Source organism: Bombina bombina, chromosome 1 (genome assembly GCF_027579735.1).
Source record: "Bombina bombina isolate aBomBom1 chromosome 1, aBomBom1.pri, whole genome shotgun sequence".
NCBI lineage: Eukaryota > Metazoa > Chordata > Amphibia > Anura > Bombinatoridae > Bombina > Bombina bombina.
Window position 1 is genome coordinate 519,572,495 of NC_069499.1, and position 24,501 is coordinate 519,596,995.

At 35.4% G+C, this 24,501-nt stretch overlaps 1 protein-coding gene across 1 annotated transcript; it reads left to right on the plus strand.

Annotated features, from left to right (window-relative positions):
• Positions 1-3,474: 3,474 nt before the first annotated feature.
• On the plus strand, positions 3,475-4,425 carry LOC128659285 (olfactory receptor 1013-like). The gene has a single exon (XM_053712959.1). The coding sequence runs from the start codon at positions 3,475-3,477 to the stop codon at positions 4,423-4,425; it is 951 nt and encodes a 316-aa protein (XP_053568934.1).
• Positions 4,426-24,501: the final 20,076 nt, after the last annotated feature.

Consider the following 24,501-nt stretch of genomic DNA (forward strand, 5'->3'; position numbering starts at 1 on the left):
AATGCTTTTCACAGAGTAGAATTTTCCCGTAACATATCATTCTGATCCCGCCTATTACAGTCAGTCCAGCGCCAAAATTCCAGGCAATTCCTCTCTGAACAAGGAACACAGCAACCCCAGACGATCATTTCGGCCATCATTGGGCCTCGTCAGTGAGGTGTAGCCACATTCCTCTAAACACACTGAGCATATATATATATACACACACACACATACATACATACTTATGAATACAAATGAGTGAGTGCTGGCTTTCTTTATGATGTGGTTTTATCTATCTATCTATCTATCTATCTATCTATCTATTGTATCCTGTTTAATGTAACCTTTCTCTTTGTGGCTGACTATTAATTATCTTATTTTCCCATGCTCCTCTAGAGTAAGTAGCTGTCTGCTTACCATAACCGTTTTTTGCTAAAATATACAGGAAGGACTAAACCAACTTATTTGCTGATTTATTCATTCACAGCAATAAGTAAGTATCACATTTTTTTTAATTATCAAATTATTTAAAAAATTGTCCTAGATATGGAGAATTTTTCTTGGCTATTTTTGACTTTTTAAATTCATTTGCTAAAACTAGTTGATAAAACCCCCAGGCAACCTATTACCAGCCACTACCTACTTACTTTAAAAATTAAATTTAAAAAGTATTATTAAGCACCATATTTTTTCCCCAGAATAAAAGGAACCTTAAAGGGATAGTAAAGTCCAAATTAAACTTTCATGATTCAGATAGGGCCAATTTGCTTTGTTCTTTTGTTATTCTTAGTTGAAAGCTAAACATAGGTACTCTCATATGTTAATTTCTAAGCCCTTGAGACAGCCTCTCATCTGAATGCATTTGACCATTTTTAACAGCTAGAGGGCATTAGTTAGTTCATGTGTTTCATATAGATAACACTGTGCTCATGCATGTGATGTTATTTAAGAGTCAGCACTAATTGCCTGTAATGCAAGTCTGTCAAAAGATCTGAGATAAGGAGGCAGTTAGCAGAAGCTTAGATACAAGGTAATTACAGAGGTAAAAGGTATATTTCTAACACAGTGCTGGTTATGGAAAACTGGGGAATGGTAAATAAAGGGATTATCTATCTTTTTAAAAATTAACATTTTTGATGTTTACTATCCCTTTAAACACTAACACAACAATCACACATGCCCACTAGATGCATAATGCTCCTATTCTAATCGCTTAGAGAGTCTCTTACACATATTTATATCTATGATAAACAAACAGTTTACTTTTAACTCATAATACAAGCACAACCTGACGAGCACAAAAAGCTTATTTTGCGCAGTTAACGCTCGAGCGGGAGCATTAATTAGCGCTCCACTTGTAATCTGCCCCTTTGTGTTCATTGAATAATTAAAGGGATTCTAAACCCAATTTTGTTTCTTTCACGATTCAGGTAGAGCATGCAATTTTAAGCAACTGTCTAACTTACTCCTATTATATTTTTTTCTTTGTTCACTTGGTATCTTTGTTTAAAAAGGTAGGAATGTGAACTCATGAGCCGGTCCATCTTTGGTTCAGAACCTGGGTAGCGCTTACTGATTGATGGCTAAAATGTAGCCACCAAACAGCAAGCGCTACCCAGGGTGCTGAACCAAGAATAGGCCGGCTCCAAAACTTACAATCCGTCTTTTTCAAATAAAGATACCAAGAGAACAAAGAAAAATTTATAATAGGAATACATTAAAAAGTTGTTTAAAATTGCATGTTCTACCTGTATAAATAAAGAAAAAAATTAGGTTCAGTATTCCGCTAATTAATTGCACACGTTACCTATTAGTGGCACCATACACTATTAAAAGGATTAATCAACATGCATTGGTTGCAGCTGTTTTTATTTAAGAAACATGAAAATTGTCATTTTATTGAATTTGATTGGTTGATTTTTTTCTCCAAAAGTAACAGATTAAAAACAAATATATATATATGTATATATATATATGTATACTGTGTGAAGGTCTCCACTATTTCTTCTTGTTTATAGTGCACCTTTGGCTTAGCACTTTATTAGTACACCCAATAGAAGTCTATTAAGTAAGTGATTTAGTGCTGCTGTGCTATCCAAACTCCAGATGTTTGCGCACCTGAAGCTTTCACTTGAGCGCTTACATTTTACTTTACACTTGTAATATAAAAGTAAAAATGTGAACTCTATAGATTGAGCTCTAGTGATGTAAGCACCCCACAATGCTACCATTTGTATGCTCCACTTGTAATCTAGGCCTATATCAGTCTCATTGTCCACACTGTAAAATGAAATCTCTGAAGAAACTGACCTTCTAAAGAGCTGCCAAACTGACGTTTGTTTTTATAACAGATGTTATTTACAAAACAGTCATGGAATTTTGTTTTAGCCTTTTTGCAAAATAAAATAAACTACTAAAACACAAACAATTTGAATTTGTGATGTGTATCTTATTTTATCGCAATTTAATTTTTTTTTTCTTAACCTTTTATTGAATGTCAGCAGGTATATAACGAAATTATGTTTTATGTTACAATGCCAAGAAAAAATAGGTGGAAACCTCAACAGAAGGAGACAATGGACTACAGTTAAATAATGTTAATGATTTTTTATTAATAGTATAATGATGAGTCACCTGAAGTTAATGTTCTAGATTTTTAAGACTTTTTTATCTCATGGTGTTGACACCATTGCATTGAAACACCATCCCTGAGAGCCACTTTCACTGTTAGTATGTGTAGGTAGGTCATTATTTGAAGCTATTTTTATGTGTTTGTGGCCATTTTGTTATTCTTGGCCCTGGTCTAGGACATAAACTGTTCATGTTCTCCATGATTATAATAAAAAAAATACATCTGCAATGTAGGAAAAAGTATCATTTAAGCATACAAAAACATCTAAAAAAAAACAATCAAAATCATTGTATAACATTTGTCTGTTATTTTTTTAGTCATATTACTAGATCGGTTTTGTCTAAATTCTAAAGAATGACTGCAGCACAATATAAAACATGATTTATAATTGTGTAATAACAATATATTCACAGAGAAAAAAAAACATGTATCTATGTATTTTATTACTAAATAGTTCATCATCAAGCCATTAAAAAAATAAATAAAAAAAAAATAATAATAAAAAAATAATAATAATATATATATATATATATATAAAATATATATACATACTGTACATATACTGTATATCCTTAAAGATGTCTAAATTATAAAGATTTTATTACTGATTTTATTATGCTCTAGCAAAGTTCTCAAGTATTAATATTCCTAACAATGATAAAGTTCCAAGTAAAAAAAAAAATTCAGTTAACAAACTAATAAATCTGTAAGCACAAGAAATCAAAAGGATGTTTGAAAAAACTTTAAATACAAATTAAAAAGTTACTTCTGAAGCTGAATTTTTAATTTGTAACTAATAAATACATGCACAATTTAAAAAAAAAATAACATATTTTTTAAATAAAAAAAGAACAGGTACTATGGTTTGGAGAATCAATAACTCAGTAGACGAATTCATCCTTCTGGGACTGACCAGTAATCCACAGATTCAACTTATACTTTTTCCAATCTTCTCAGTAATCTACTTAATTACATTAATGGGAAACTCTCTTATAATCCTGGTAACTATTACAGAAAATAGCCTGCAGACACCTATGTATTTTTTCCTTACCAATCTGTCATTTATAGATATTTCCTATTCATCAGCAATTGTCCCTCGGATGCTGAAAGACCTTTTGTCTTTAAGAAAAACTATTTCATTTGGACAGTGTGCTGGACAAATGTATATTGGTGCCTCATTGGCATATACTGAATTTATTCTCCTACCTATTATGGCTTATGACAGGTACATTGCAATATGTTATCCACTGTATTACACTACAATCATGAACAGAATTGTTTGTGTGAGGATAGTGTTTATCACTTGGGTAGGTGGATTTGTTTTGCCTATTTTCTTGATAACTTTTGTTTTCAGGTTGCCCATGTGTGATCGGAATGAAATAAACCATTTTGTATGTGAACTTCCAGAAGTTATCGTACTGGCATGTACAGACTTATTCACTATTCAGTATTCAATATTTGTACTTGGTACAATGCTTGTAATGATACCAGTTACTTTTATTCTTATATCTTATATGAAAATTATTGCAACCATCCTAAAAATGACTTCAGCTGCTGGACGACGTAAAACTTTCTCCACCTGTGCTTCTCATATCATTGTTGTGACTTTATTCTATAGCACAATTGCGGCCACATATATAAAACCAACATCAATATATTCACAGGAAGAGGATAAAATGATTGCAGTTGTCTACACAGTTTTAACACCAATGTTAAATCCATTAATATATACTCTCAGAAATAAGGAAGTTAAAGCTGCCTTTACCAATATCAGAAAAAAATTATATATTTTTTCAAATGTGCTTCCTTAGAAAGCATTTTGGGTAGCATTATCCTAATAGGTTTTATATTAAAATAAAACATTTTGTTTTTTATGTAGTAATACATTCATTTTTTTTTTGGTAAAGTTATTAAGATAGACATGATTAAAAATATAACATCGCAATTTCTCTATATAACATTTCATATACAATACCGATCAGCAACTATACAAATACATACAGCTGAATACCATTTTTTTTTCTCTATTTTCTATATTATATATAATTATACAGCACAGAGAAGAGCAGAAAGGGAGAATAAATATGTAATAAAGGTACCCTCATGCTTTTCTATTCTATCATCTGTTACAAATATTTAAGTTGTATTTGTATTATCTATACAATAAGGAAGACTCTATTTTATAACTTTACATATCATGTTTTGAGTTTCCTCATTCAATGTTTTTATATAATGTTCCCATTTATTCATAAAACATAGTTTCCTCCCTTTAGTATCTCCTAATGTGTCGTACTTCTCTATTATTAACTGTTGCCATATTGCTTTCTTAAGTATTGTGATAGATGGATATTTTTTCTCAATCCATAATTTTGTAATTGTCTTTCTTGCTATGACTATGACCGTCATAATAAAAAGTTTATATTGAGATATCTTTAGATTAAATAATTGCAATAAAAGAATTGATTGTTTATCTATTTTGTAATTCAATTTAATTATCTTGGATATCCAAAATGAGATCTGGGCCCAATATTGGTAGATCATTGGGCAGTCCCAAAAATAATGTGATAGGTTAGGGAGTGAGTAGGAGCATTTTGGACAAATTGGGCTAGTTTCCTTTGCCCATTTATACCTTTTTGTTGATGTAATATAATCATTATGTAGGATTCTATACTGTTATTCCCTCAGATCACTTGCCAATGCCAATCACTTGTTTGTTTTATTATGTTCACACTGAGGTATAGTTGTTCCTTAGTACTTTCTATATCCATTAACTGACTGCATTTTTTATTTAGCTTAGGGGTGTTTGCCTCTACTGACTTATTAATTAGTTTATTATATATATTACTTAGTTTGTGATTTTTTTACATAATTTTCACATATTTCTGTTATTATATTCTTCGTACAATTATTTATTGAATCTCGTAGAATCTTTTTTTTACAAATGATTCAATCTGGAAAAAATAAAAATAATTTTTAATTTTAACTTGATATTTTTCAAAGATCTCTTGGATAGAGTATAAAACTTTGTTGTTCTCATGATAAAAGTCTCCTATTTTGTTGATTCCATCATTTCCCCAATTACAAAATGGGAAATTATTATCCATTTGAAATTTAGGGTTACCTGTAATAGGGATATATCTTGAATACCTATGATTTGTCCTTATAAATCTATTTATAAGTTTCCATATTGCCAGACAATCACAAAATACTATATGATTTTTGATATTTTTAGAAACTTCAGTAGCTTCTGCATGGGGTATGCTATTGATGTAGGTTTAATCAATTCTTTCTCTAATTTCATATTGACATATTTTTCTTTTTCTGTTATCCATTCAATATTGTATCTTGCTAATGCCGCCCATTTAAGGTATTTTATATTTGGCAAACTCCAGCCTAATTTATTTGCAGGCATTTGTAATTTGGAGGCACTAATTCTTGATTTATTTCCATTCCATATAAACTCCCTTATTGCAGTATTAAGTAATTTAAGATCTTTAGTAGGGATTCTCAGTGGAAGCATATAAATAGGATATATTAATCTGGGTAAAATAGACATTTTATTTACATGAACTCTACCCGTTAGATTTAAGTTTAAGTTCTGCCATGTTGTAAGATCTTTAATAATATTTTAATTAGCGGTGGAAAGTTAAGATCATATATTCTATTAGGATTATTAGATATTTTTATTCCCAACTTCATGTTCTCTGCTACTTCTTCAAAAACATATTTTTTTCCCTTCATTTTTTAATATAGCCATAATATCTGAGATTTTTTCATGTTTATCTTATATCCTGGGTTATATCCGAATAGGGAAATACTCTCTATGATTTGCTCTATACATGCCTCAGGATCTGATATGAAAAGTAGTAAATCGTCAGCAAATAGGGTCATCTGTATATATGTTTTCTCAATCGAAATACCTGGTGAGGTTTTTTTAAAAAAGATGTATAAGTGGCTCTAATGCTAAATTGAACAGAAGCGGGGAGAGGGGGCATCCCTGATGGGTGCCTCTATATAATTGGATCGGAGTAGATGTAAATCCATTTATGCATAAATATGCATCTGTTGGCATATATATTGTTTTAATAAACTCAAGAAATTTTCCCTTTATGTTACCCCTTTCCATAGTGTAAAATAGGTGACTCCATTCAATTCTATCGAAGGCCTTCTCAGCATCAAGTCATAGTAAGAAGGCCTCCGGTATGGCAATTTGTTCATCTCTCTGCCAATATTTTTGGATAGTATGCAGGATATTTCTTGTATGTTTTACTGATGTTCTCCCTGTCATAAAGCCTACCTGTTCCTCCAATATAATATAGGGTAAGATTGTATTTAATCTATTTGCTAAGATTTTCATTAGAATTTTATAATCAACATTCGTTAGTGATATTGTTGTATATGATTGAGGTTCTAACTGATTTTTCCAGGGTTTTGGAATAACTACCATATTGACTATTCTGAAAGTGAATGATATTCCCTCCTTCCCTTCATATATTTCTTGAAAGAGCTGATGCAACGGGTCTGTAATTTTTAACATGAGTGCCTTATAGTATTCTGCCGGTAATCAGTCTGGACCAGATGCTTTAGATAAGGATAATTTTTGTATAACATCCTGTATTTCTTTTTTTCTATTGTTTTATTAAGTATCCTGTTTTGGTCCTCAGTAATTTGCGGTAAACTAATCTGATTCCATAATTCTTGGTGATTAGAATTATTATTTCCTTGTCATTGTATAGATTTTGATAGTATTTCTTGAAACATTCAATTATTTTTCCTGTATCTTGGTGTATATAATCTAGATTTTTTATTGCATATATATATATAATTTTGAGATTTTGACTCTTTTAAAATATTTGCAAGTGTCTTGCCTGATCTGTTGCCCCATATATAGTACCTTGCTGATCTATTTCTTAATTCTTCCTGTGTTTTCTTCTAGCAATTAATATCTCTTTCTTTTTTTAGCATTGAAATATATATCTCTATTATAAATTGTTGGATTTAATCTATATTGTATATATGATGTGTCTACCTGATTGTTAATCCTTAACTCTTCCTTCAGATTTTTCCCTTTAATATACTTTAAATATGCTATCATATCTGCTTTCATGGTTGCTTTTGCTGTTTCCCAAAATAGTTGGGCTTTTGAGATATGTTGTTAATTATTTAACTCAAAGTCATTCCACTTTTCCTCTAGGAAGTTGATCCAATGCTCTGATTTATACAAATATTTAGAGTATATAAAATTATTAACATTGCCATGATATTTTTGGCCTTTTATGGAAATCAACACTGGGGAATGGTCTGAGACATTGAACTGTAGTATTTTTGTTTCTTCTACATAGATATTTAGCTTACAAGAGATAAGGCAATAATCAATTCTTGACATTGCGTTGTTGGAACGTGATACATGGGTATAATCAAAACTATCAGGGTTTTTTTTTCGCCATATATCTTCTATCCCTAGATTATTACATAATGTTTGTATTGTCTTTATTTCGTAATTATAACTGGATTTATCTTTTCTAATTGTTCTCACTGCTCTCCTGTCGATTACTGGATTAGGGGTCACATTGAAATCTCCCATCATTATAATCTTGTATCTGGCATTGCTCTGTATAATCTTCTGGAATTTATTCCAGAATTTACTTTCTTGTTAATTTGGGCCATATATATTACATAGTGTATATTTTTGTTTATTAATTGTTATGTTTATAACTATACATCTACCCTGTTTATCTTTGTATATACTCTCTATCTCTTATCGTAGCCTTTTGTGCAATAGTATAGCTACACTGCATGATGAACTATTATATGACGAGTATATAACTTCCTGTATCCAATCTGTTTTTAATTTCATATGTTCTTTATCTGTAAATGAGTTTCTTGTATGTACGCAATATCAATATTGAGTTTCTTTAGATGGTTCAATATAGCTTTTCGTTTTATAGGGGAGTTAATTCCCCCCACATTCCAAGTAATAATTTTTACCATCTAGTCAATAACTGGGATTAATACAAAGATTACCATAATAAATGTGTCTATGTCTCCTAATCATTATCACAGAAATACATTACGCTTACAAAATTGTTCCTTATAATAGTAGTATCTCTGTAGTCCTTTGGTGTAGACTTATAATAAAATGTGTTGCTTACTATTCCCCGCCCCCCCTTATATTCCCTCATATTATTGTGTAACTTTCCCATACCCAAAATGATTATAGATACCACCTGTATACAAGCATTTTAATATATAGGGGGGTAGTTATCAAGCCGTCTACTTTTCTGCCTTCGCTGGCCCAATACGCCCGCCTAAGCTCGCCTACCTTCGCCGCCGCGGACCTTGAATACGTTCGCCTAAGTTATCAAAAAAAGCTGTCAAAAAGCCGCGGGGCGATGATCTCGCTGCCCTTCGGCTTTTTCCCAGCTTTATTGCTAGCCTGTCACTAAGCACTCACACTAAACTACACTGTTCTATCCCTATACCGGCGCCCCCGGAGCCCCCCGCAACTAAATACAGTTACTAACCCCTAAACCGCCGCTCCTAGACCCTGCCGCAACTCTTATAAATGTATTAACCCCTAAACCACCGCTCCTAGACCCTGCCGCAACTCTTATAAATGTATTAACCCCTAAACCGCCGCTCCCGGACACCGCTGCCACCTACATTATACCTAGTAACCCCTATCCTGCCCCCCCTACACTGTCGCCAATAGAATGCAAGCCAATAGAATGCAAGCTCAATCTGATTGGCTGATTCCATCAGCCAATCAGATTTTTCCTACCTTAATTCCGATTGGCTGATAGAATCTTATCAGCCAATCGGAATTGAGGGGACGCCATCTTGGATGACGTCCCTTAAAGGAGCCTTCATTCGTCGTAGTCCGTCGGTGAAGAAGGAGGTTCCGCGTCGGCGGGAGGAAGATTCAAGACCCGGCTTGGAAGATGACATCGCCCGGATAGAAGACCTCTTCAGCGCCTCTTGGAAGATGACATCGGCCGGATCAAAGACTTCTTCAGCGCCGCCTGGATGATGACTTCATTGGATGGAAGATTTCTTCAGCGCCGCTTGGAGGATTAACTTCTTCCGCTCCGGATGTCCACTTCGGTTCCATCGCTGCTCGGCTGAGTGAAGACAAGGTAGGATGATCTTCAGGGGATTAGTGTTAGGTTTTTGTAAGGGGGGTTTGGGTTAGATTAGGGGTATGTGGGTTTTAATGTTGGGGGGGGTTGTATTTTTCTTTTACAGGCAAAAGAGCTGAACTTTTGGGGGCATGCCCCCACAAATGGCCCTTTTAAGGGCTGGTAAGGTAAAAGAGCTTTGAACTTTATTTAATTTAGAATAGGGTAGGGCATTTTTTTATTTTGGGGGGTTTGTTATTTTATTAGGGGGCTTAGATTAGGTGTAAGTAGCTTAAAATTGTTATAATATTTTTAAAATGTTTGTAACTTATTTTTTTATTTTTTGTAACTTAGCTTTTTTTATTTTTTGTACTTTAGTTAGTTTATGTAATTGTATTTAATTGTAGTTATTTGTAGGTAGTTTATTTAATTAATTTAATGATAGTGTAGTATTAGGTTTAATTGTAACTTAGGTTAGGATTTATTTTACAGGTAATTTTGCATTTCTTTTAGCTAGGTAGTTATTAAATAGTTAATAACTATTTAATAACTATTCTAACTAGCTAAAATAAATACAAAGTTACCTGTAAAATAAATATAAATCCTAAAATAGCTAGAATATAATTATTATTTATATTGTAGCTATCTTAGGGTTTATTTTACAGGTAAGTATTTAGTTTTAAATAGGAATAATTTATTAAAGTATAGTGTAGTGTTAGGTGTAATTATAACTTAGGTTAGGATTTATTTTACAGGTAAATTTCAGTTTATTTTAGCTAGGTAAGTTATTAAATAGTTAATAACTATTTAATAGCTATTGTACCTAGTTAAAATAAGTTGAAAGGTACCTGTAAAATAAAAATAAATCCTAAGATAGCTAGAATATAATTATTATTTATATTGTAGCTATATTAAGGTTTATTTTAAATGTAAGTATTTAGTTTTAAATAGGATTAATTTAGTTAATAATAAAAATATTATTTAGATTGATTTAATTAATATTTAAGTTAGGGGGGCGTTAGGGTAAGACTTAGGTTTAGGGGTTAATAATTTTATTACAGTGGCGGCGGCGTAGTGGGGGGCAGGATAGGGGTTAATAAATTTATTATAGGTGGCGACGGTGTAGGGGGGGCAGATTAGGGGTTAATAAATTTATTATAGGTGGCGACGGTGTAGGGGGGGCAGGATAGGGGTTAATACATTTAATATAGTTTGCGGCGGGTTCAGGGAGCGGCGGTTTAGGGGTTAATACATTTATTATAGTTGCGGTGGGCTCCGGGAGCGGCAGTTTATGGGTTAATATGTATAGAGTAGCTTGCGGTGGGCTCTGGGAGCGGCGGTTTAGGGGGTAATAATTTTATTTAGTTGCGGCGGTGTAGGGGGGGAATGATTAGTGGTGTTTAGACTTGGGGTACATGTTAGGGTGTTAGGTGCAGACAGCTCCCATAGAAATCAATGGGATGTCTGTCAGCAGCAAACTTGTACTTTCGCTATGGTCAGACTCCCATTGATTCCTATGGGATCCGCCGCCTCCAGGGGTGGCGGTTTGAAAACCAGGTACGCTGGGCCGTAAAAGTGTCGAGCGTACCTGCTAGTAATTTGATAACTAGCAAAAGTAGTGAGAATGTGCCGCACTTGTGTGCGGAACATCTGGAGTGACGTAAGAATCGATCTGTGTCGGACTGAGTCCGGCGGATCGAAGCTTACGTCACAAAATTCTACTTTTGCTGGTCTCAAGCCTTTGATAACTAAGGTGAATCAGCCTCGCCACAAATACGCTGCAGAATTCCAGCGTATTTGAGGTTGACGGCTTGATAACTACCCCCCATTGTGCTCTTTTACTCGTATTAATCATGTTTTTGATGCCTTGAATGTAATACATTGATTGTGCGCTTAAAGTTTATTCCTCATTATAGCAGTGACGTGCAGTGAGGTCAGAGGCAGGTGTGGCACTAGATATGATACGCCAGAGAAACACATATACCGCGGGCCACAAGTACCCTCAATAGGGCAGGTTTTAATTATAGCTGAACAAGTGCACAGGTGAAATAATCAGCTGATGGGTGAGAGCAGTTTAGTAACCACTGTGTTACTGATCAGCTGATACCTTTACCTGTGCACTGATTCAGCTATAATGGAAACCTGGCCTGTTGGGGGTACTTGAAAACCATGTTTTAGAAACACTGCACTAAAGCACCAGCTCATCTGAAATGTGTCTGGAGATTAAAGCAATAAAAAGTCAACAGAAACCCAAAAACTGTATAGGTAATCCAAAAATATTATAATCCTGTGTGCAGTTATATATGCATATGCGTGTAGTTATACAGAAGCGATAACAAGCAGCCGCAGACAAACAAGCAGCATGAGAGTCAAAGCCAGCCAACTGTTAAAGTATACATATAAACTGTTGTTTAGAGGTTTTACCTGGTGTGGCATAGAAAAATTGAATAGACCAACCAGGGGAGGTGACATTGACACACTTCTCGCCAGACGAGAAGCTTTCTGGATTTTCACAATGGGCACCCGGGTGCCGATGGGTTAAATTCAAGATATGATGTTCTCAATCTTTGGGAATAAAGGCATTACAATAATCTTTCTAACAGTAATTTTTACCCCTTTTACATCTAGTTACATCTAGTTAGCTTATTTTATAACAGTCCATTACCAATATCCCTTCTAATCTAAGCATTGCCTTACTAACATCACCCCATATATTCGTTTGGATGCATTGATCTACTCTCCCAAGTTAACATTTAAAATTTAAATTTTAAATGTAATTTTAAGTTTTAGATTTGTAGTTTGAAATCTAGAGGTTTATATGTTTTCTTTTTATAATAAGATCTGTGTTTGGTCCTTACTTACCCATTCGCACATGGTTTATATTCTTAAACCTTAAGAATTTTTTCAACCTAGGGCCTTTGTATATTAATAGGGTTTTCCAATTTCCAAAATTTGAATTTTAACTTTGTGCTAAGATGGTTTTGGTACCACTTGTATATCGTTACACACATACAAATAGCCTTTTTGTACATTACCTTGCCCCTTAGCACATGGGGACTATATATATTGTATTTTCATGCCTTTTAGCATTGTTCAATAATTATAATTTGCCAATACAGAGTTCCCTCTACCCCATTACTATGTTATAGCAAGGTATCACAGCCTAATGCAGGGTGTCCCCAATGCTGGTTATTACATCCCTATTACCTCTTCATTGTGATCATTTGCCCCTTACATATGTATTAGCAATCAGATAACTGGTCGGACACTATGGCAATAACTTGCTGGTCATTATGTATTTTAAATATTTATATATATTTTTCTGTTACTTGTTACAGACTGGGGACAAGTGAGCCTGTATGTTATTTGGCATACTCTGTGTATATTGCTGTAATTCAGTGTAACTTATTAGCAGCTTTTAAATTTAAATTTGAATTAAATGATTTTTTGCATGCTGCTTTCACAATACTGTGTTTGCTCATGCTCCCTCATATTGAGTCTTTTTGCAACTTTTATTCATGCCCCTATATGTTAAAACAATATTATCTATCCCTCCAATATGTATATACTTATACATTTTACGTGTGCAATATGACAGGTTTTGAGGCAGTATTATACTGACCAGGTGTGTTAGGTTTGAATTGAGGGCGGGTTTCTTATGTAGCGAATCACATTTGTTTTAATCCCTTTTAAACAGGTGTGGGGCTCAGCACTGTAGGCTATGACTACGGAGCACTTCCGAAACGCGTAAGCCATACAGTGCTGCGCCCTCAGCACCTCTCACGTTGTTTGCTGTGTTTCTTCATGTTTTAAAACTTACAAATAAAGGATTGACTTTTTAATGAACAGCTGGAGCCAACTTTCTTTGACTGAACCTGGAGATTAAAGCACACATACTCTGCTCACTGACACACACACACACACACTCTGCTCACATACCCACTCATTAGAATGATACAGAACTAGAAATAATTTACCATACTAATTTTACACAGATAAGAAGTTATCAATACTGCCAACATAGCTGCTGCAATATGGTGCTCAAGAAACGCACGTGCATATCCCACTTACGTATGCTCTTAAACAAAGGATACCAAAAGAATAAAGTACATAATAAAAGTAAAATAGAAAGTTTATTTGTTTTGTGTGTGTGCAATTTCTATCTGAATGATGGAAGTTTAATTATGAGTTTCATGTTCCATTCAAAAACTAATTTGATTTGCTGACATAGGACTAGTAACAGTTAAGACAATGCTAGTTTTCAAAATATAAATAACTGGAAAAGTCTATTACAATAGCATGCTCTACCTCAATCATAAAAGTTTAATTTTGAATGTCATGTCCCTTTGACTATGTGTTTAACCAGTTACAGCAGTCTTTAAATACCAATCACCAGCTAGCTCCCATTAATGTATTGCTGATTCTCAGCTGACCAAGGTATGCTCTTAGACAAAGGACATACAAAAAACAAAGTAAATTTGATAACATAAGTAATTTGAAAAGTCTCTTAAAATTAAATTCTCCATCTGAACCATGGAAGTTGAATGTTGACCTTCATGTCTCTTTAAATAAATACTTGTTTGTAGCTATGTTTAACACAGTCCAAGTTGGACTCAGAAGGCACAACACTTTACAACTTATCAGGAAATGGTTGGCGAGCCAATCAGAAGCTGCATGCGCACATCACCCAGTTCTCCTCAGGACCACCATGATAATACTCCTAATTATTTACTTTAACTATGGGTTTAACCCCATGTTTTGGGGATTAATCACATACGGCACGAGTTCTGCGTTAGCCTTAAAAAGCAGCGTTGAGAGGTCCCAACGCTGCTTTTTAACGCCCGCTGGTATTACGAGTCAGGCAGGTACAGGTGTACCGCTCACTTTTCTTCCGCGACTCGAGGCTACCATAAATCACCTTACGTAAATTGCGTATCCTATCTTTTTAATGGGATTTGCCTAATGCTGGTATTACACGTCTTGGAAGAAGTGAGCAATAGACCCTCTCCTGTCAAGACTCCTACCGCATTTGAAAGTCAGTAGTTAAGAGTTTTATGGGCTAATGCCGGAACATAAAACTCTTAACTAAAGTGCTAAAAAGTACACTAACACCCATAAACTACCTATTAACCCCTAAACCGAGGCCCCCCACATCGCAAACACTAAAATAACATTTTTTAACCCCTAATCTGCTGTCCCTAACATCGCAGACACCTACCTACATTTATTAACCCCTAATCTGCCGCACCCAACATCGCCGCTACTATATTAAATGTATTAACCCCTAAACCTAAGTCTAACCCTAACCCTAACCCCCCCTAACTTAAATATAATTTAAATAAATATAAATACTATCATTAACTACATTATTCCTATTTAAAACTAAATACTTACCTATAAAATAAACCCTAATATAGCTACAATATAACTAATAGTTACATTGTAGCTATTTTAGGATTTATTTTTATTTTACAGGCAACTTTGTATTTATTTTAACTAGGTAGAATAGTTATTAAATAGTTATTAACTATTTAATAGCTACCTAGCTAAAATAAATACAAATTTACCTGTAAAATAAATCCTAACCTAAGTTACAAATACACCTAACACTACACTATAATTAAATAAATTACCTAAATTAAAATAAACTAATTACAATTAAATTAAATAAACTAAATTACGAAGAAAAAAAGCAATAAATTACAGAAAATAAAAAATAAATAACAAATTTTAAAACTAATTACACCTAATCTAATCCCCCTAAAATTTCCCTACCCTATACTAAATTACAAATAGCCCTTAAAAGGGCCTTTTGCGGGGCATTGCCCCAAAGTAATCAACTCTTTTACCTATTAAAAAAAAAATACAATAACCCCCCCAACATTACAACCCACCACCCACACACCCCTACTCTAAAACCCACCCAATCCCCCCTTAAAAAAACCTAACACTAACCCCCTGAAGATCACCCTACCTTGAGCCGTCTTCACCCAGCCGGGCACAAGTGGTCCTCCAGAGGGTCCGAAGTCTTCATCCTATCCGGCCAGAAGAGGACATCAAGACCGGCAGAAGGCTTCATTCAGGCAGCATCTTCTATCTTCATCCTTCCGGAGCGGAGTGGGTCCATTTTCAATCCAGCCGACACAGAGCATACTCTTCAAACAAAGTCCTAACGAAGAATGAAGGTTCCTTTAAATGACGTCATCCAAGATGGCGTCCCTTGAATTCCGATTGGCTGATAATAACTACCTAGTTAAAATAAATACAAACTTGCCTGTAAAATAAAAATAAATCCTAAAATAGCTACAATGTAACTATTAGTTATATTGTAGCTATATTACGGTTTATTTTATAGGTAAATATTTAGTTTTAAATAGGAATAATTTAGTTAATAATAGTAATTTTCTTTAGATTTATTTAAATAAGATTTTAAGTTAGTGGGGTTAGGGTTAGACTTAGGTTTAGGGGTTAATAAATTTAGTACAGTGGCGGCGACGTTGGGGGCAGCAGATTAGGGGTTAATAATTGTAGGTAGGTGGCAGCGACGTTGGGGGCAGCAGATTAGGGGTTAATAAATATAATGTAGGTGTCGGCGATGTTAGGGGCATCAGATTAGGGGTTTATAGGTATAATGTAGGTGGCGGCGGTGTCTGGAGCAGCAGATTAGGGGTTAATAGTATAATGCAGGTGGCGACAATGTCAGGGTCGGCAGATTTGGGGTTAATAAGTGTAAGACTATGGGTGTTTAGACTCGGGGTTCATGTTAGGGTGTTAGGTGAAGACATATTTTTTATTTTCCCATAGGAAACAATGGGGCTGCGTTAGGAGCTGAACACTGCTTTTTTGCAGGTGTTAGTTTTTTTTTTCAGCCGGCTCAGCCCCATTGTTTCCTATGGGGAAATCTTGCATGAGCACGTTTGGCCAGCTCACCGCTGACTTAAGCAACGCTGGTATCGAGGTGAGATGGGGAGCTAAATTTTGCTCAAAGCTCACTTTTCTGTGGCTAACGCAGCCATTCAGAAAACTCGTAATACCAGCGTTGTTTTAAGTGAGCGGTGAAAAAAAAAAGGCTCGCTAGCACTGCACGGCTCTACCGACAAAACTCGTGATCTAGCCGATAGTTAACTAAATATTTTGATAAAATGTTCTAACAATTTACAGCATTTAATTATTACATTAGCATGTCCCTCTTGCACCTGGTAGTATTAGAAATCAACATTAATATGTTTTAGGATTTTTGTTCTGTTACTAGTTGTTAGGTTTAAAAGTTGAATATTTTTGGGTTAAAAATTAAGTATGTAGCAGGGGTAAGCAAACAATATTGGAGCTAGAATTAAATGCTTTAATCAATTCTATTTTTAACATACTATTGTTATTATTATTACAATCAATATTTGAATACATTTGCCATGAAACTTCTTCATATGTTAACTTCTCAGGGAATCTGGTAGATTAAGCAAGACAAATATCTTTTTTTCTTAGAGTCACATTAAAGTTACTAGATTATGTGGTGTGATTCATAAGATTTACCCTGCAATTTTAGTCAAAGTTACATACTATCGCCTAGATTTAGAGCTTTGTCGGTAAAGACCTGTGGTGCTAACGAGCCTTTTTTTTCCAGCGCACCCTTAAGACAACGCTGGTATTACGAGTTGTCTGAATGGCTGCGTTAGCCTCAGAAAAGGGAGCATTGAGCATAATTTAGCTCCACTTCAACCCTCAATACCAGCGTAGCAGTAAGCTGGAAAAAAGTGCTCATGCACGATATCCCCATAGGAAACAATGGGGCTGAGCTGGCTGGAAACACCTGCAAAAAAACAGCGTTCAGCTCCTAACGCAGCCCCATTGTTTCCTATGGGGAAACACTCTCTAAGTCTACACCCTAACATGAACCCTGAGTCTAAACACCCCTAACCTTACACTTATTAACCCCTAATCTGCCGCTCCCGTATCGCTGACACCTACATTATATTATTAACCCCTAATCTGCCGCTCCGGACACCGCCGCAACCTACATTATCCCTATGAACCCTTAATCTGCTGCCCCTAACATCGCCGACACCTATATTATATTTATTAACCCCTAATCTGCCCCCCCAACGTCACCGCCACCTAACTACACTTATTAACCCCATATCTGCCGACCGGACATCGCTAACTTTATTTACTATAATAAAGTTATTAACCCCTAAACCTAAGTATAACCCTAACCCTAACACCCCCCTAACTTAAATATAATTTAAATTAAACGAAATAAAATTACTATAATTAAATAAATTAATCCTATTTAAAACTAAATACTTACCTATAAATAAACCCTAATATAGCTACAATATAACTAATAGTTACATTGTAGCTATTTTAGGATTTATATTTATTTTACAGGCAACTTTGTATTTATTTTAACTAGGTACAATAGCTATTAAATAGTTATTAACTATTTAATAGCTACCTAGTTAAAATAATTACAAAATTACCTGTAAAATAAATCCTAACCTAAGTTACAAATACACCTAACACTACACTATCATTAAACTAATTAAATAAATTACCTACAATTATCTAAACTAAAATACAATTAAATAAACTAAACTATAATACAAAAAAAGCAAACACTAAATTACAGAAAATAAAAAAAAATTACAAGAAGTTTAAACTAATTACACCTAATCTAAGCCCCCTAATAAAATAAAAAAGCCCCCCAAAATAATAAAATGCCCTACCCTATTCTAAATTACAAAGTAATCAGCTCTTTTACCAGCCCTTAAAAGGACTTTTTGCAGGGCATTACCCAAAAGTAATCAGCTCTTTTACCTGTAAATACAAATACAATACCCCCCCCAACATTACAACCCAAAACCCACATACCCCTACTCTAAAACCCACCCAAACCCCCCTTAAAAATCCTAACACTAACCCCCTGAAGATCTCCCTACAATGAGTCGTCTTCCCTCAGCCGAGGCAAATTCTTCATCCAAGCGGGGCAGAAGATGTTCTCCATCCGGTTGAAGTCTTCATCCAAGCGGGGCAAAAGAGGTATTCCATCCGATTGATGTCTTCATCCAAGCGGAATCTTCAATCTTCATCCATCCGGAGCGGCAGCATCCTGAAGACCTCCGACGCGGAGCCAATCAGATTTTTCCTACCTTAGTTCGATTGGCTGATAGAATACTATCAGCCAATCGGAATTCGAGGGACGCCATCTTGGATGACGTCATTTAAAGGAACCTTCATTCGTCGGGAAGTCGTCGGCCAGGATGGATGTTCGGCATCGGAGGTCTTCAGGATGCTGCCGCTCCGCTCTGGATGGATGAAGATAGAAGATTCCACTTGGATGAAGACATCAATCGGATGGAAGACCTCTTCTGCCCCACTTGGATGAAGATTTCAACCGGATGGAGGACCTCTTGAATAAAGAATTTGGCTCAGCTGAGTGAAGACGACTCAAGGTAGGGAGATCTTCAGGGGGTTAGTGTTAGGTTTTTTTTAAGGGGGGTGTGGGTAGGTTTTAGAGTAGGGGTATGTGGTGGGTTGTAATGTTGGGGGGTATTGTATTTTTATTTACAGGTAAAAGAGCTGATTACTTTGAAATTTAGGATAGGGTAGGGCATTTTATTATTTTGGGGGGCTTTTTTATTTTATTAGGAGGCTTAGATTAGGTGTAATTCGTTTAAACTTCTTGTAATTTTTTTTAACTTCTGTAATTTAGTGGGTTTTTTTGTATTATAGTTTAGTTTATTTAATTGTATTTTAGTTTAGATAATTGTAGGCAATTTATTTAATTAGTTTAGTGTAGTGTTAGGTGTATTTGTAACTTAGGTTAGGATTTATTTTACAGGTAATTTTGTAATTATTTTAACTAGGTAGCTATTAAATAGTTAATAACTATTTAATAGCTATTGTACCTAGTTAAAATAAATAAAAAGTTGCCTGTAAAATAAATATAAATCCTAAAATAGCTACAATGTAACTATTAGTTATATTGTAGCTATATTAGGGTTTATTTTATAGGTAAGTATTTAGTTTTAAATTGGATTAATTTATTTAATTATAGTAATTTTATTTAGTTTAATTTAAATTATATTTAAGTTAGGGGGGTGTTAGGGTTAGACTTAGATTTAGGGGTTAATAACTTTATTATAGTAGCGGCGACATTGGGGCTGGCAGATTAGGGGTTAATAAATGTAGGTAGGTGGCGGCGATGTTAGGGAGGGCAGATTAGGGGTTAATAACATTTATTATAGTGTTTGCGAGGTGGAGTGCGGCAGTTTAGGGGTTAATAACTTTATTATAGTGGTGGAGATGTCCCGTTGGCAGATTAGGGGTTAATAAGTGTAGGTAGGTGGCGGCGACGTTGGGGGGGGGGGCAGATTAGGGGGTAATAAATATAATATAGGTGTCGGCGATGTTAGGAGCAGCAGATTAGGGGTTCATAGGGATAATGTAGGTGGCGGCGATGTCCGGTCGGAAGATTAGGGGTTAAAAATTTTTATTATAGGGTTTGCGATGTGGGGGGGCCTTGGTTTAGGGGTTCATAGGTAGTTTATGGGTGTTAGTGTACTTTATAGCACAGTAGTTAAGAGCTTTATGTTCCGGCGTTAGCCCATAAAACTCTTAACTACTGACTTTTTTTGCGGTAGGAGTCTTGGCGGTAGAAGTTGTACCGCTCACTTCTTCCAAGACTCGTAATACCAGCGTTAGGCAAATCCCATAGAAAAGATAGGATACGCAATTGACGTAAGGGGATTTGCGGTAGCTTCGAGTCACGGAAAGAAAGTGAGCGGTAGACCCTTTCCTGCCTGACTCTAAATACCAGCGGGCATTAAAAAGCAGCGTTAGGACCCCTTAACGCTGCTTTTTAACCCTAACGCAGAACTCTTAATCTAGCCATATGTAAATTACTGCTTTCATTATTTTTGCTTGTGCTCACACGATTTACAGTGTTGATCTCTTGCATCATCGTTGAAGACTTTCTGCCAAATTGTGCAACTGAACTATTGCTTGAGACCCAGAAGAAAACTTTGAGGTGGCTTTTACCACACTAATTGAAAAGGCCAGAGGCAAGATGTAACCCATATAGGGTAATGCTTCATTTTCATTGGTAAAATGCTATTCCAGGAATGCAGGGTCTTCTACTTGTCAAAATCTGATAGCGATGGGTCTCAAACCTTTACAGCTGATAATATAGCATGTTCCATAGACACAACATTTACACTGAATATAAACAAAGCAAGCTGGCTGCACTACAGCAGAGAGAACACTACTTCCCTGTTTATATGTACAACTACTTACTTTTCTGATCAAAACATTCCATGCATAGACAAAGGCAATTCTGTGCAAGAGGCACGTAATATATTAGTCTATTTCTGCATAAATATATACATAACACAGTCTGCCCCTGGCCCACACAGAACTCTCAGTGTATACAGCGGCAGCTCCTAAAAGGCGCCTCCTCTGTACAGAGGCTGACACTTCCCCTGCAGGGAGAGCTCCATGGCAGAAAGCAGCTGTAGCAACCTCTCTTCTCTAGTCTTTTCCATCCCAAGCCCCATCAAAAATAAACACACACTGGGCACAAGGTGACAGAGCCAAACCCTTATGCAACAATATACTTAGTTACTACAGCCTCTCAATCAGCTCTCTCAGTCTCCTGCTGCAACACGGTGACGCCGGTCTGGGACTGACACGACTCTCACTCACGAGTCCGACTCCGATGACGACAGTGTGACAGATACCCCATGTGAGGACTCGGCACTCGGGCAGCAGCTCCCTCCTGCTTTACAAGTGTTCCCGCCAACGCCAGTGCCATCTCCAGTATAAGTCCGATGTCACTCACATACACGCACGGCACGCCTCCCCGGCAGAGCTGACAGCTAATTGGTTGTCTGGATTAGCTCCATCATAGAGGCGGTTTGTAGAACCATAGTAGCACTATGAAGCATCCATGTTGCGCAATCAATGGAGGGGAGCTGAACAGCTCACTGCCTCTTAATTGCGCAACATGGATGATGGATAAGGATTCATGCAGGGGTGCTTGGGATTGCATCTGGTCGCGTCGGCGGAGGGAGGGGGGTTACTGGGGGGGGCGTGGTTAGAAAACATTAGTGCAAAAAAACACTCAACTTTTTTTTAAAATTAATCAATAAATACTTAAAAACTGCACGTCACTGCATGGTGTTACTGTGATCTTTCGTATAAACCTGAAACAAAGTGTGCTGCTTAATACTTGTTATATATCCAAATAACCCATTCAGTATCATAAAATAAATTTTGCTTTCCTTTTGCTTCCTATTTATGAATATAATAAAATTATTCACTTTCTTCCCCCTAGATTCACTCAAATTGTTTTGTGACTTTCCTATACCCAGAGTGGTTATAAATACCATGTGCATATAACTAAAAATATTATAAAGTGCTCTTTTACTCATATTGCTTACATTCCTTAAACGTATCAATAAACTTCATCTCCAAAATACATTTTTTCATGATATATTTCAACTTCCCATAATAAATATTAAATACTAAACCATCTAATAGTGAATCTATGTGACTAACTAATAAATATAGTATAAAATTGGTATATTCTTTGCCCCCCACATTATTAGACATATTTATTTTAAAAGGTATGTTTAATTCATACTGTGCAAAATATTTACCCAGGTGCTGTAAAAAGCTAGCTCTTATTTTAAGGTATTTCCGTATATTTGATAGGTTCATTCTATTTGTAGATTAAATACTGACTATATATACACATACACCTTTCATATGGCAATACATACATAAGAATATATTACAATACATTATAAGCCTTGATTTTATAGTTAGGCCTGGTCCCCTTAAAATAACATCATTATTTGTATCCTTTTTTGCCATAACTTTAAAGGGGAGAATATTATCATTGAGCAGCTTATAGTCCTTGATCTAGGAATCATGACGCCTCTGCTGGGGAGAAAAAAAACTGAGAAATATCTCCTTGTTGTATTTTCAGTTTTGCAGGATATAATAATGCATATTGTCTTTTTTCCCTAACCAGTCTCTGACATATTTCAGAAAATTGTTTCCTGCGTCTTGACAGATCTGCTGAATAGTCCTGAAATAGCAGAACTTTTTCCCCCTAAAAAACATCAGATTCTGCATATTTCTAAATGCTCTTAGGACCTTGACTTTAGCCTGGAAATTAACGGCTAGATTTAGAGTTTTGTCGGTAAGGACCCGCGTAGCTAACGCCGGCTTTTTTCTGGCCGCACCATAAAAATAACTCTGGTATTGAGAGTCCACATAAAGGCTGCGTTAGACTCCAAAAAAGGAGCGTAGAGCATATTTAACGCAGCTTCAACTCTCGATACCAGAGTTGCTTACGCAAGCGGCCAGCCTAAAAAACGTGCTCGTGCACGATTCCCCCATAGGAAACAATGGGGCTGTTTGAGCTGAAAAAAAACCTAACACCTGCAAAAAAGCCGCGTTCAGCTCCTAACGCAGCCCCATTGTTTGCTATGCGTAAACACTTCCTACGTCTGCACCTAACACCCTAACATGTACCCTGAGTCTAGACACCCCTAACCTTACACTTATTAACCCCTATTCTGCCGCCCCCGCTATCGCTGACCCCTGCATATTATTATTAACCCCTAATCTACCGCTCCGGACACCGTCGCTACTTACATTATCCCTATGTACCCCTAATCTGCTGCCCTAACATCGCCTCCACCTGCCTACACTTATTAACCCCTAATCTGCCGAGCGGACCTGAGCGCTACTATAATAAAGTTATTAACCCCTAATCCGCCTCACTAACCCTATAATAAATAGTATTAAGCCCTAATCTGCCCTCCCTAACATCGCCGACACCTAACTTCAATTATTAACCCCTAATCTGCCGACCGGAGCTCACCGCTATTCTAATAAATGTATTAACCCCTAAAGCTAAGTCTAACCCTAACACTAACACCCCCCTAAGTTAAATATAATTTACATCTAACGAAATTAATTAACTCTTATTAAATAAATTATTCCTATTTAAAGCTAAATACTTACCTGTAAAATAAATCCTAATATAGCTACAATATAAATTATGATTACATTGTAGTTATTTTAGGATTAATATTTATTTTACAGGCAACTTTGTAATTATTTTAACCAGGTACAATAGCTATTAAATAGTTAAGAACTATTTAATAGTTACCTAGTTAAAATAATTACAAAATTACCAGTCAAATAAATCCTAACCTAAGTTACAATTAAACCTAACACTATACTATCATTAAACTAATTAAATAAAATACCTACAATTACCTACAATTAAACCTAACACTACACTATCAATACATTAATTAAATACAATATCTACAAATAACTACAATGAAATAAACTAACTAAAGTACAAAAAATAAAAAAGAACTAAGTTACAAAAAATAAAAAAATATCTACAAACATAAGAAAAATATTACAACAATTTTAAACTAATTACACCTACTCTAAGCCCCCTAATAAAACAACAAAGCCCCCCAAAATAAAAAATGCCCTACCCTATTCTAAATTACTAAAGTTAAAAGCTCTTTTACCTTACCAGCCCTGAACAGGGCCCTTTGCGGGGCATGCCCCAAGAAGTTCAGCTCTTTTGCCTGTAACAAAAACATACAATACCCCCCCCAACATTACAACCCACCACCCACATACCCCTAATCTAACCCAAACCTAAATAAACCTAACACTAAGCCCCTGAAGATCTTCCTACCTTGTCTTCACCATACCAGGTTCACCGATCGGTCC

Coding starts and splice junctions, on each gene's coding strand:
- LOC128659285 (XM_053712959.1), top strand. CDS start 3,475: ATGGTTTGGAGAATCAATAACTCAGTAGACGAATTCATCCTTCTGGGA.